A 14,818-nucleotide genomic window follows, 5' to 3' on the forward strand; every position below is an offset into this window, starting at 1 on the left:
TGCGGGGGAAATAACTTAAGTGTGACATTTATCGAAAATGTTTAATCTTAAATAGTGTATTTCATTTTATGTCGTTTAAAGAATAGGACCTAAAAAGGGCATAGTTTGGCTTCCCAACTCATTCACTGCCACAGCCCAAGTTAACATATTGCCAGGCAATTTAAATGGAAAATGAATATTTGACATCTAAAGTCGTCAACTGCATTGGATTCCAAAGGTCTTTAAAGTCTATAGCTGTCATTGGTAGTGCGAGTGTGAATTGAAAAATGGAACAATATCTGCTCTAAACTCTAGCGTTTGATCCCTGGAAGTTGCCACTTCAAAAACGCCCATCGTGAATGTTATGGGATTAGCGCTCGTAACTGAAGAACCTAAACAGAGGCTTAGCCTGCCATGCACATTTTTCTTAGTGCAAATTTGGTCTCAGGTTCACAAGTGAGTTGAAAAAAAGGTGATCACAATACTCCAACACAGGGACAAATTAAGATGGGATAGGATGATCACAACACTGCCACACAACGACAACAAACAGACACCAGCTAACACATGGAGGAAGCGCTATGAAGGCATTAAAAGAGTTTTTGGGGGAGTGCGAGTAAGGGAGAGGGAGACACAGGATGCCATTCAGTCCTAAAGACTTCTATAACACTACTCTTGCCTTACCTGATTCTAGGGCTAGAACGATAGTTTAGGTACAGGGAAAAGAAAATAAGACAGTGTCAAATAGAGTCTTCAGAAATTTCAATTTGTGTATGCAAAGAGGAAGGGATACATAGGAAAGCACAAAAAGGATTTACATTTTTAAGCAAGCAATTTACCAAGTGGTGGCGAGTTAACAACATTTTTTAATATTATGTGAATTGAATTGAGGTATTCTTACACAATCCGACAAATATGATGCAAAAAACATATTTCCCTTTTGGAAAAAACATTTGCCTAGTTTAATTTGTAGGAATATATTTCGACCTGTTCATTTCTGGTAAATGATATTATGTACACTTGAATTTTTTTTAATTCGAATTTATCAGAGGTAGATCATTTGCTCAACTATTTTTTTCTAAAATCAGTAAAATATTTCTTAAAAGATCAAAATTATGAACTCCTAGATAATTTCTACTTTTTCATTAATAGTGGTTGTTCTTATTAAACTCGATAAGATACCTTAAAAAATATGCATACTTAAAAAGAACACAATGTTCTACCAAAAGGATAAGATTATTTATTCCAGTTATTATTATTTTTCCTTTCTCTTAATCATTCAGGAAAAACGTAATAAGCAAAGGTTCTCTTATATACATTATAATTATCTTGAGTGATTATTTCATGAAGTTGGGTGTGCAAGGAGCCATTGCTCCTCACCTCAGAAAATATTTAATGCGGACAATATTAAATAACATACAAATTCTATATTTATGATAATGTCTTCGAGTCTGTGGTTAAGAAATACTACACTAAAATTATTTATGCGGAAAACATTGGACAATCAGTCCAAATTTGACCAATCATCCACGGACCAAAAACTGCAAAAAGCTAATTATTAAATCCGTCAAAAAGTAATTTCGCTAAAGTGATTTATACTTCATGCTTTTTTCTGCAAGAGATACATAAAATGTTAAACTTCTATTATATTCGCAATCACATTGTAAACACAAGTATTGCATTGCTATGGATCTCATCAGTGTGCAGATATACCCAATGTTGTGGGATGTCTAATAAAAATATGTAACATCCTGGAAACTAATACCGTGTTTCTATAAATGCATTTTCCTCCACCCAAAAATGCATTTCCTTTGTTTTATTGAACAATTTTAGAAGTGATCATTCAGAGGGTGACAATTTCTTGGCAATCACCTGCGTGTTTTTCTGCAGTCCTTATAGACATAGGTCTGCGTAGCATTCCACTGGCCAAAAACAAGCTCAAGTATTGAGCTCATTTAAAACTAATTGGGCCAACTTTGGAAATAGGCTTTGCAACATGAGCGAAAAAAAATCGTTTTAATCTGCCATGATTATTTGACGTCAACTTTTCAAGATACCCGTGTTCAATGTTTCACTACTGCTGTACAAAATGTACCTTGCAGTAATGTTATGCACTTTTGTTTTTTTTAACCCCCCCCCAAAAAAAAGAAACACAGATAGAAGCTCACCTGGCGGAGCGTGCACCAATGCTGAATCCCATGTAGCCCTCCTGGGGGAGAGAGTCATCCCCCAGCTCTTTGAGGTCTTGAGGCCGCAGGTACTTGTCTGTGTCGCAGGTCATGGCATCCTCGCCTGACGGGGATCATGAAATAAATGTTTAAAGCAGAAAAGTAATCCGTTATGCGATTTCCATCATGCTGGGGGCCTTGGGATATCCATCTGCAGCATCTATAGCTGTACTCCTCCAACTTTTCCTTGATTCACATCAATACCCCCAAGCATGCAAAAGACTTCATTCGACCAACATTTAAAGAAAACACTGTATTTTACATCCATTTAAAATCCAAGGCCGCCTATCCCGCTGAGAGATGACCCACGAAAGGCACAATGACAGATCGGGCGAAAAAGACAAGGATGGCCGCACCACACCTAAGTCAGCGGAGCGGTGGACGATGACACGCCGCTCTACGAAGCGGGCAGCCCGGCTGCCGTGTTTGGCTTTCTCCCTCATTGCTGGAAGGTTGCTGGCTGCATGCAACGCGAAGCACCGCAAACGATGCGCTCGTTCACCGCAGCCCCTCCCCTCACGCCTACCCTGGTGCCGCACTACAATGGCACTCAAGTCTCACCAAGCGCCATTCAATGCGTTTCCGTTTCCACTTTTCATAATAAAACTGCAGGATAGCGCGACGTCATCGTGATGGGAATTCAAGCTATTTCTAATGAAGTGGCTTATTCGGCTTGGCTCACTAAAAAGGCTAGCAAACGGCTATTCATGTTTTAGTTGCTTAATAATAATACATGATAATAATAATAATAATTATCTATCTACCCTGGTCATACCCCTCGAGAGGGGTGACCGACAGCAAGACAAACACATACGAAAACAAAGAAAATTAAAAAGGGATAAAGTAGCAAAAAACACACACAAATATTTTTGGACCATGGCCAACCCAAATACCCAAACACCCAAAAAAGTACCCCGGCACCCAAGTTGGTCATGCGTTTGTCCCTTCAGATGTAAACGGGACTCAAGAAAGCGGCCATCTCACTCTGGTCAGGGTGACACAACACGCTCTTCTGTTCAACAGAAGGGCCCAAAAGCTTTCACTGGTTTACCCCTGCCGCATCATACAGCTGCCCTGCACATCCCTTAGAACGCATCCAAACATCCCACTATCCTTTAACAACACCTCTCCACTCATTCCTATCACCAGCAAGAGCTCTTGCTTCCACTACATTTAGACCTCTTTCCTCCAGTGCACTCATAACACCATCCATCCACGTCAAACGCGGCCTTCCTCTTGGTCTCCTTCCATTTACTTCTGCTCTGTAGATCCTCTTCAACATTCGCTCCTCATCCATCCTCTCCATGTGTCCAAACCAACAGAGTACACTCTTATCCACACACTTTCTTTTTTCCGCTACTACTCTAGTTCTGTCTCTCACAATTTCATTTCTCAATCTATCCAATATTGTCACCCCCATAATTATAATAAAGATAATTATAATAATCTGGCGGCACGTGGTTAGCGCGCAGCCCTACGGTGCAGGGGTTCAGGGTTCAAGTCTAGATACTGCAACCTCTCTGTGTGGCGTTTGCATGTTCTCCCAGTGCTTGCGTGGATTTCCCCCGGGCACTCCGGTTCCCTCCCACGTTCCAAAAACATGCATGTCAGGTGAATTGGCCGGTTCAAATTGTCTCTCGGTGTGAATGAGCAAGTGAGCTGGCCGTCTCTATGTGCCCTGCGACTGGCTGGCAACCAGTTCAGGGTGTCTCCTGTCCACTGCCCAAAGATAGCTGGTGTGGGCTCCAGAACCCCCGTGACTCTACTGAGGATAAACGGTGCATAGATGAATGGATAAGCACAAAATGAATTAATAATTTATTGATGTAATGTTTTGTTCTATGATATTATAACAGCCTTTATTTTTTTAACCTACGCTTTTCATACCATGTACTATTGTTTTTCATTGCCCTGTAAAGTGCTATAGGAGGTTTTCAGTGACTTAAAAAAGTGCTATACATGCAGACCATTTACCACTATGATTAAAACTTAGGCCATTTTTGTCACACTATGTAGAGAATATTTTTTATGCCTTTTATCCTAAAAGCCTTTTATCTTTTTTGTATCAGTATATCCTCTATTACATGTTTACCCTTTGTACCATGTCCAATCTCGTGGCATAGAATGCCTTTGTTATCAATAAACAATATTGACAATTGATTTAAATTCAATTTTAACTCACTTGAAAACAAACCTTTTTTAAACAACTTTAAACACATCTAACACAAAATCCCTGGGAATAAATGCAAATAAATAACTAATCAGTGGTATAAATTATTAAAATACAACTTTAAATATTTAAAACTATTTACAAATATTTACAACTCCTCCAATTTTGACTGAAAATACAGCAAACCCCAGAAAAGAACGCGAAAACACAAATATCAAACATGTAATTATCATCCGACTCTGTTCAAATTTGGCTTTTTCCAAGTTTGACTCATTCTATTTCGACTCTTTTTGTCCTCCGTATTGGACACTCAGAAGACACAGCATATATTAACCAATAGGGAGGCTTTCGATAAAAAGAGGGAAAGATAAAAATAGTGTAGAGAGCTGGATCCCGCTGTTCACTTTAAAAAGAACCGGCTCGTAAAGCCGTTAAGTTCGCGAACGACACATCACTACTGCGTTAAAGTTAACTAATGAACAGCATTAAATAATTTTCCGTAATTTTCGATAAAGGTCAGATTAAATTTTTTTCAATAACGCTATGGCTCCATAAACCAACATGCGTGAACCTCTAGTTGGTAGAACAGATAACTAAAAAAAATATTTCAATCGTAATGGTTTTATTAAGAAAGTAAAACACATGTCACGAACATTTCGAGGTCTAGATCAAAGTTCCTAAAACACAGTATTCGGAAAACGAAAGTCATAGTTTTCATTTTTGCTCGTTCTTATTCCTGTTGTCACGGCCCCATGTTGTCTTTTTTAACAACCCACCAACCCTTTCCCAGAAACGAACACCTTTAAAAAGTAATTTTCATTGCGAGCCATTTTCCTCTTTGAAATTAAAGCGTCGAATTCAATAAACGTTGAGTATTTTTAAGACGATGCCGGTATTCAGTTCCACTTACTTTTCTCTGACGCAGACATATCTCCTTTAGGTTTAGACTTCCCTTGTCATTTTTTAATTCCCGAGAGATGTTGCCATCAAATACTGAAGATGGACAAAACGGAAAAAAAACTATACAAAACACGAGGGTGTCTCGTACTAGTAAACAGCATAAAGCGCGAAGTGCGATGACGTCTGACGTCTGTAAAGCCGGTTGCTAATTCCCTTAAGAAAGCTCATCTCGTCGGCTTTAATGACGAAGAAATAGAAAGCGTCTTCCCTGAAACTTCTTATTTGCCGACTGTTCTCTTCTCCGATCGTGGAAGAGGTCTGGCTCTTGGCTACAACCAGCAAACGTTTGCTAAACCAGGAGGAAGCCCACTGAAACTGATGTGAGGAAATGGAACAATTGCCAACTTTGCACAAAAGTGCAATTGAGCAACGCGCAATGCAAGTCAAGTATCTAGAGAAAAGTCCAAAGTCCGGCCCGGGGGGCCAGTTACGGCCCGTGATCAATTTTTACTGGCCCACTGCCTCAGTTATAAAATAAAAAGATGTGGCCCGCCAGTGATGTTAAACGTAATATAAATACAATTCTTACCCCCAAAAAATAAAATTCAACATTTCACTAGATCAAGGGTCTCAACCGCCTTGAGGCAGAGAGCACAGAGTAATACAAAGGGCACCTTGATAACAATCTTCCCCAAAAATAATTTTCATGTAATTATTAACCATCCATCCATTATCTGCACCGTTTATCCTCAGTAGGGTCGCGGGGGTGCTGGAGCCCATCTCAGCTGTCCTCGGGCAGTGGGAAGGGGACATCCTGAACTGGTTGCCAGGCAGTCGCAGGGCACACAGGGACAGACAACTCACTTTCTCATTCACACCTAGGGAAAATTCAAACCAGCCAATTAACCTGAAATGCATGTTTTTGGAATGTGGGAGGAAACCGGAGTGCGCGGAGGAAACCCATGCAAGAGAACATGCAAACTCCAAACAGGAAAGTTTGATCGGACGCGCTAACCACTCAGCCACCGTGCTGCTGTAATCAATTAATTAATCAATCAATTACTTTTTCTAACTTATTGATAATTTTACATGTGAACTGATTTTTAATGTTTAATAATTCTTCAGAACGATTTAACAAGGTAGGAAACAGATAACCTTCAACATACAATCTTTACCTTTCCAATTGTTTCAATTATAAATGCCCCAAATGTGACGGTTGCCATGGCCCCCAATTGGCCCCGCCCGTCTGGTGCCAGCTGCAGCTCATTAACAGATTGGCTTTCCGTCTTTTTAAGCTCAGTGCGCTCTTTCTTCCTTTGTCAGCCGGTCAACGAACCTCTGCGCCGCAAGACGTGGGTTCTGACTCGGGTCCTTTTTTCCTGTTGGTATTTCCAGTCCGGTATTGTTCCCGTTTATTTTTGTCCTGTTTTATAATCGGTTTTCAGTTCCGTTCCTGTCAATTTTTGGCCTGTTTTTATTCTCTACAGTTTTCGTTCCCGTCTTGTTTGTCCTGTTTATTTTCAATATCCTGTTTCATTATGTATCCTGTCTGTCTGCCCCGTCCTGTCCGGTATCGACCCCATCTGTCCCATATCAACTCGGGCAATTGGAATCGATCTCGTCGGTTTGGCTTCCTGTCTTTTCACGCCAGACCGCTGTCTAACGTGCATGACTACCCATTTCCCGTAAACTAAAAGGCTTGTGTGAGAACGTCACGCGTTTGGGTCCTGATCCTGTTCTGGTTCTTGACAAACAAATACATAAATAAATAAATAAAAGACAACTCTCACAACATTTTGCAGGAAATCACGATAAAACTTTCAAGACACGAGCATGAATTTCAGTTTCATGAACACTGCACCATGTTTGTACGAATCATAAATTATGTAGGAACAAAAATAAACTATTTTTAAATTAAATTAAGATGAAATATCACATTTCTACTAATCAGTAAATGTCCTTCATTAAAACCAAACATAGCTTTGAAACGTAGTAACACATTTTTAACTGTTTTTAATATTTTAACTCCATCTTTGCTTTCAACTGTTGCCACCGACATTGTCATTTGTTTGTTTGCCTGTTAGCGGGAAGTGCTGTAGTGGCGCTTTGCCGATTCTTGGTATGCTCTTAATTTGAACGAAAACAAAGCATATCTTATTCGCCATATAAAAGAGAAAATGTATTTTTGCTCAATAAACTCGACCGCGTAGTTAAAATGTGAGCACTTTCTTGACAGACTACAAGCAACTACCTGATCTTGGTTTCCTCTATTAATTCTTCAAGGTTACATTGTTCATTTATCTTAAACCAAATTTTGTAATTGTATTTATATTCAGTTTACTGTGTCTGTTATCAGTGCATCTGGTATTGCAGTAATCCAAAAGTAAACAAACGTAATCAAGTTACATTACTGCGAGATTATGGTATTCGGATCCCGTTCCTGATTACATTTTTCAACACGGCTATTCATAGTTAGTAACTGTATCGAATTATATTTTCAAAATAACCCCCCTGACCCTGGATATGATAATGTATTTTAGTAAAATGGTGCCGTAGTCATTTTTAATAACGGATTCAGAAAATGTATACTTATTTTTACTTTGATCTTTCAATTGGGTTTATTGGATTGAGAGAATGGTCACAGAATGGATTACACTAAAATGAAGACATCCAATGTCCATCTTGGTTTTGGAGTATGACACACAAAACACATGTTTAGTTGAAATTAACAGACACTAACTACTATTTTCCCATTCAAATTACAATTAAACATGTTTTTACATGAAAAGTGTTGTAATATTGAAATGTGTCACTGCATATAGTTTTAATTGTGAGTTTTACAGTTTTGTCCTTTTTATTCTTTTTAATCGTCACATTAATATCTTGATCAAATTAATCATTTAGTGGTATTTAATGCACCTTATGATTCTGCATACATTGGAATTTACTTTATTTACTCCTTGTTTTATTACTTGTCGCCACAATATATCAGGTTATCTAGTCGTTATATGATTTCTACGTTGTTCTAAGTTCTCTTTTATTGTTTGGGGGAAGGCCTTGGGTGTATTCAAACCACCTGCAGAATTCAGTCTGGATGAAGGACGGGTGTAAAGCTGGCACTGTGGAAATGTTCTCATCGATTCTTTGTCAGCGATGATTGTTGATGATTGATGATTGTCCGTGATTTTGGAAGTGCATGTGTCAAACCATTACAGGCCTTTTTTGTACTCACAAGACCATAATATTCAATAGTATTTACTTTGTTTGATTGTAATAATACTTTCTAATAGCTCACTGTAGCCCTTTTTTAACACATCTTTTCTTACGACCTGGGATTTTGATTCCAACGCACGGAGGAAGAAAGAATCTGTCATCCTGTTTTTGTAATAATGTCTTTAACTAGCTACTTTCCAGAAGCCCATCCTTACCACTATGTGGCCTAACAAGATTGGTTATCTTAACAGTATTAAAGAGGCTCTAGCTCTACTCCCCCCATCTTATAGAAGCACATTAACTAGTAACAGCACAGACCATGTACAGTATTACAATTCTTCTATGAGCAATCTTCTCTCCACCCAGTCCTGCGTCAGTCCCCTATCAGTTGACTAAGTACTTCCTCCATATACACAATAGTTGTCTAGGCAACATGTCAAAGAGGCAGTTCTGTAATATTTACAAGCATGTCATGCTCAGGAGACCCACACAGCTCTCAGTTGTTTAGCTAATATTTGGATAGAGTTTTGAGGCACTTTATGACATCACAGATGCAACAGACACGCAGGATTTTAATACCAATATCTCCTGAAAGTGGAGAAGGAGGAGAGGAGGTTAAATATAAAGAGTGAGCTTTTAGTAGAAAATAGCATTAATGCTGTGAGTCTGCAAGGAAAGGGAGGCAACGCTAAAATAAGCCAGCAATAGCGCACATGGGGAGCAAACCCCCCCATTCAAATGGCTTGTACTTCTCTAAGGGAAATGCAACATATAGACAAAAGCATCAAGACACACATTTCTGTAAATCATTATTCAACATGAGCTTTTCATTTGAGGTATCTTCCAATCCAACGACTACAACACACTTTAAAAATCGTAACTCAAAATTTGATCCAACCTAGTGTTCTAAATTGCTTCTTCTAAAGCCTCCTGTTGGAGCTGTGTTCAGATACTTTTGTCCACTCCTGCTCTATTCAGTAACATTCTAGTGTAAGTAACATAACGAGGAAAGTCAGCCTTTAAAACAGAAAAAGTAGAAAAGCACACAACACCAGAGCAAACCCAAAAGTAGGTCGATTTGGACAGCAAACTAATGAGGCTATACCTTCATCGTCATCTGACATTGACTCCTCTTCCAGAGTTTCAGGCACATTGGCCCAAACTGTGTGATTTCAATCCATATGTGGTGATACATGCAGACGTTAAGACATCATTAAGTATAGGAACTACTAGAGCTGCACAATATTCATATTACACAAAACATACATGTGGATTATAATATTAAAAACAAAAAGAACCATATGGATTTGGATGAGGATTGGTTAAAATTCCAAAACCAAATCACTTATTGCACTGTATCTTTTTCTGATATCGGGCAGCTCTGTTCTCTACGACAATACAATCATGCAGTGTAGGTAAAACATAAAAAAGAAGAAGCTTGTTTTAAGCCCATCGCTTACCTTCATCATCTGACATGTCCAAGAACTCGTTCATGGTTTCCGGCACGTTGTTTTTGTATTTTTCAGCAGAACTCTGTCAACATCACAGAAGATAGAATGGTATTGTAATCATAACAGTAAAATCCGTGTTAAACCAATACATAATCAAGCGCAGTCGACAAATATTTTTGAATCTAAATCTAACCTACTTTATTAATTACAATGTGTTCGTATGTGACTAATAGGTTCCAAAATGTTTGAACAGATTCTCAGGAAAATTTACAAAGTTGTACATTAGGCCTCCGCTGTCAGGACCAGAACATAAGCAGGACCCAGATGCGTAACGTTACTCATAAGTTTCTTGAAATATAGAGGAAAGTCAGCGCCAGCGATCTGGTGCTCAATGGCGCGGGAAGCAAGCCGCTCACGAGATCGGGGCATGCTCTGAATGCGGAAGTGGATCTTCTGGAGCGGGAGATCGTAGAATGGTTAGACGGAAAAAACAGGTCGTAGCCGGGATGGGAGATCAAAAGGTGGTCGGGGTCAAAAAACAGGTCGTAGCAACGGGAAATCAGGAACGGGCAAGTGGAAAACGTGTGACAAAACGGGACCGACGGGAGTCAGAGTCAAAAATACTTGCCTTGTGTAAACAGAGGTTATGCTGACGGACTGACAACAGGCAAGTGAAAGGACTGAGCTTAAGTAGGACGGGGAACCAATCAGGTAAACAGCAGCAGCTGGGGCCAAACGAGTGGGCACAGGTGAGTGTAATGAGTAATCATGACATCCGCGAGTGTCTCCAGCTAGGTTTTGTGTACCAGTACCCCCAATAAATACTCCAAAAATCGCTAAACATCTGGTTCCGAGTGGTCTGATTCCGTTGGGTTTCTAATGCCCTCTGGCGGCCAAATTGGGTATTCCAGCTACCGACCACCGATCACTCCAAGCAGCCCAATGCAATTATCTAGTGGCCTAACAACACCAGGACATTTTACTTGTTCTTTATAAACCTAATGCTGATTATAGAATAGACGTTTTACTTCCAAAGTGATTCAGTGTTTCCATGTAGAGGGATATCTATGTCTTTATGCTAGTTCATAAATGTGAACTTCTCAGATTAGTTGAGTATATGTGTTTTATGCACGTGACAATTCCTGATCACAAACAAATAAACGTGCTGTACCGACTACATTTGTGGATTCAAAAGAATGCCAACAAAATGGAGTTGTTGGAATAAAAGCTTTTTGTAGCTGAGTAAATGAATACCTAACCAAATATGCGGTGTAAGTAACTAACGATAATTAATTAGACACAATTGTCAGTCCACATGAAACCTGACTGCAGCTGCTTGTTAAGTAGACGTACGAGAATATGAGCAGATGCCGTGTCTAGTGAATAATAAATAAATCCCAATGTGTGGCAAGGAAACAACCTCCATCATAAGGTTACATCACAAAAGAAGAAGGCACACACATTGATTCTGACGCTTACACAAGTCACTTTTGTCTTAATTGTACTAGTCAATGACTTGCTTCTGAGGTTCCACTAACCTTACAAAAGTAAATTTATGTTCCTATTCTCACAGGTTCTTACATGTATTTTGCGTACTGTTTATCACGTTTTTGTTTAATTTGCTCTGCTCCTCCAGGTTACTTTAGGGGTGAAGGGGTGTAATTCCGCTGTTAACCGCTAAATAAGGATACACTACCGTACTATTTTTAATTAGAAAAAAAACAGTGCCAAAGTATTACGTTTCTATTCAATTTTTTAGGTCGGACTATTTTTTTTGTGAAGATAAATCAATGTCACAAAGTATAGATGTTACTTTTAGTCTCTTTGGTGTTCATTGTATAATACTCTCAAAATAAAAAATATTCTTTGAACATTGATGCACATCAGGTTTTGCCACTTATCTTTATACAACTTACCAAAACGTAATTCTTCTTGGCATTGATGCATTTGATATAAAAGCTCAAATGTACCAATAAAACAAACAAAAACTGTTAAAAAAAATAGAGATTTTTTTTTTGGTCAAATGGTCAGCAGCTATACATTTACAAAAATGTCCCTCACTGTAGAAGCACATTTTCACGAGGGTGGTACTATTATTTTCATTTGATTTTTTTCACCTCCTGTCAAAAGACTTTTTCTCAAAAAAATTTACCTAGCGTGGTTTCGCTACATTGCGGATTTTCATTGTGCATTGGGTTCTGCAATCTGATTTGCTCAACAGAAGAAGATGTTTTCTATCGCCAACAGAGTTGGACCTTTCCACCCACCAGACTTGCTTTGTAGCAACAATCAGTTGCAATCAGTGATGGGGAGGCAGCGTCAAGAAGAAGGATGCCTCTCGTCTCAATAAACTGGCTAGGAAAGCGAGCTCTGTTGTGGGCAAAGAGCTGGACAGCCTAACAACAGTAGCTGAGAGACGGGCACTGGAAAAGCTGCGGTCAATCATGGACAATCCATCGCATCCACTACACAGCATTATCTCCATACAGAAGAGCAGTTTCAGCGACAGACTGCTGTCACTGTCTTGTACTACGGACAGACTGAAGAGATCTTTTCTTCCTCATGCCATGAGGCTCTTTAACTCTACCCGGCAGAGTAAAAGCCCACAGTAAACCACACCACCTACATTGCATATTACCGAATCTTATTGCAATATGTATTCTGTGTAGCACTATTTAGTTATTCTATATAACACGCTACAGTGGGCATTTGCACGTCACACTGGGTATTTGTGTATTGTATTCTTTTTGCTTTATTATTGTATTGTTCTCAGCTCAGGGATGCTGCTGGAAATGTGAATTTCCCTTCGGGGATGAATAAAGTATCTATCTATCCATCTATCTATCCATCTATCCATCCATCCATCCATCCATCCATCCATCCATCCATCCATCCATCCATCTATCTATCTATCTATCTGGTCTTTGGCGCTCTCTAGTGGCTTCCTGACACTTTTTAAAAAATGTTTAAAATTAGAAAATACTGTAGATTTGTGGGAAAAAACTTAAGGGGAAATGCAGTTTTCCATAACGTCCACATGATGGCAGAAAAGTATTATGTAAAGTAAAGTGGATCCATACAGTTGTAATTTAACAGGGGAGAAGTTATTTGAAGAAAAAAAACAAAAACATTTCTAAAGTACAGTACTTTTATTTGTTATAGAAATTACTTGAGCCTGATAATTGTTTTTTTTCTTGAGTAACAAACAAACAAACTAATAAATTAAAAAAAAAGATAAAAAAATGACCAAATAAAGGTTTCTACTTCGCAAGTTTTGACTATCACGGGACGTTTTTGGATGGCAAACCCAGCGAAAAACGAAGCATTACTGTATTACTAAAATTTTTACGAAACAAACTGAATAAGCTACAGATGTGTGATGCCTCTCACCACAGTGTTTAGGTTTTCGTCCGTCATGGGCCTTAGCGTGTCCACCACCGAGATGTAACCAAGACGCCGGGCGAGAGTCAGCGCCGTGTTGCCATTCTGAGTGGATACACAAAAATGTAGTTTGTATTTGGTGCACACAGAAGAATACATTGAGGCTTTGTACTGACCGCAGTAAGTTCGTTGGCCGAGGCACCGTGCTGGAGAAGGAGGTTGATGATGTGCGTGTGTCCCTGCTGAGCCGCCTGGTGCAGGGGTGTGTAACCATTCTGGGAAATATATACCGAATGAATACGCCGACAAGAGAAACTATGTAACTGAATGTTGCACCTTGGTTTTGCTGTTGATTTTGGCGTAATTCTGCAGGAGAAAGTTTGCCATCTTTGCATTGCCATAGTGACAAGCCACATGCAGCGGCGTGTAGTCCATCTGTGAGAAATAGCAGATTGCTGATTGAGCCACAAATGCACGTCAGACAATTTGGCGCGTCAGTTAAAAAGCATTTTGGAAAAATGTGTGAGTTGATATTTGAGCATGTATTTATTTATTTGAGAAAAATGGAGCAATGTCGCCATTTCCTTTTGTGCACGGGATGCATCAGTGAGTGACTAACCTCTTCAGGATAAACAATTGTCATGTCAGCATAAATAGACAAACACACCCTCACTAGAGTAACCTTGTACAGTTTCTGTGCACGTGAGATGACTGCTTAATACGCTGCAGCGCCTGATCTGTGTGTCTGTGTAAGTCAATTTGATGGCTTCAATTATAATTAAAGATTAGCGCACACATTCTCCTGTGTGCATTCTAGGTAAAACATTACATTTTCAACTTTTCCATCGATTTCTAAGTTGCAGTTGGGAATCTGTGTGTTCGGGTGAGCGCAGTTATCATTGATGTTTTTTTTGTGTACTGTAGGTTTGAAGGAATCCATGTCTCTGCTGGGTGTGTGTTGGAGTTTTATTGAGTAAAACTTGAGCTGGCACTTAAAAAGACCGTACCTTTGTTTGCGTGTTGACGTCAGCGCCATGGTTGAGAAGGACTTCAGCAACATTGACCTTATCTTCCTGAGCCGCAAGATGGAGTGGCGTCAGTCCACTCTAATCGTGACAAAAAGATGCATAAATATCACGTTATAGAAATACACTACATGGTGTGAGTGATGCACAACTGAAAGTACAGTTCATATTCATGTAATAGTCTAAATCATGGGTTCTTATCCCCGCTGGAGCAACCTGTCATGATTACCCAAGTGGAGCTACCTGGGGTAATCATCTGGCGCGCTGGAATGCGCTTCCTGATTGGTTTATGTTCCCTTTTTAAGTATGCTACGCGGAGACCTCTTGGTCGGAGGATTACTTTTTACCCCGTTTGACTCGCCTGATTTTCCTGTGTCTTTTTTTGACTTGTTTACCTGATTCTGCCTGCCTCCGATCTGACCTGCTTCCGTTCCACGCTACGATCTTCTCTCCAGTCCCGGTAAACTCGAC

The 14,818-nt window shown here is 39.5% G+C and overlaps 1 protein-coding gene across 1 annotated transcript in view; it reads right to left on the minus strand.

Annotated features, from left to right (window-relative positions):
• Positions 1 to 14,818, minus strand: part of LOC148353789 (ankyrin-3-like) — a 127,255-nt gene that overhangs the window by 39,239 nt on the left and 73,198 nt on the right. The window contains exons 18-25 of the mRNA XM_088350924.1: positions 14,330 to 14,428; positions 13,659 to 13,757; positions 13,499 to 13,597; positions 13,332 to 13,427; positions 9,951 to 10,023; positions 9,596 to 9,652; positions 2,148 to 2,271; positions 664 to 675 (exon numbers count right to left, since the gene is read on the minus strand). Of these exons, the coding sequence (XP_088207050.1) occupies positions 664 to 675; positions 2,148 to 2,271; positions 9,596 to 9,652; positions 9,951 to 10,023; positions 13,332 to 13,427; positions 13,499 to 13,597; positions 13,659 to 13,757; positions 14,330 to 14,428 (659 nt within the window). The remainder of the gene's footprint in view (positions 1 to 663; positions 676 to 2,147; positions 2,272 to 9,595; positions 9,653 to 9,950; positions 10,024 to 13,331; positions 13,428 to 13,498; positions 13,598 to 13,658; positions 13,758 to 14,329; positions 14,429 to 14,818) is intronic.

The sequence above is a fragment of the Urocampus carinirostris genome, chromosome 13, assembly GCF_059441175.1.
Source record: "Urocampus carinirostris isolate Australia breed hairy pipefish chromosome 13, RoL_Ucar_1.0, whole genome shotgun sequence".
In the NCBI taxonomy this organism is placed as follows: domain Eukaryota; kingdom Metazoa; phylum Chordata; class Actinopteri; order Syngnathiformes; family Syngnathidae; genus Urocampus; species Urocampus carinirostris.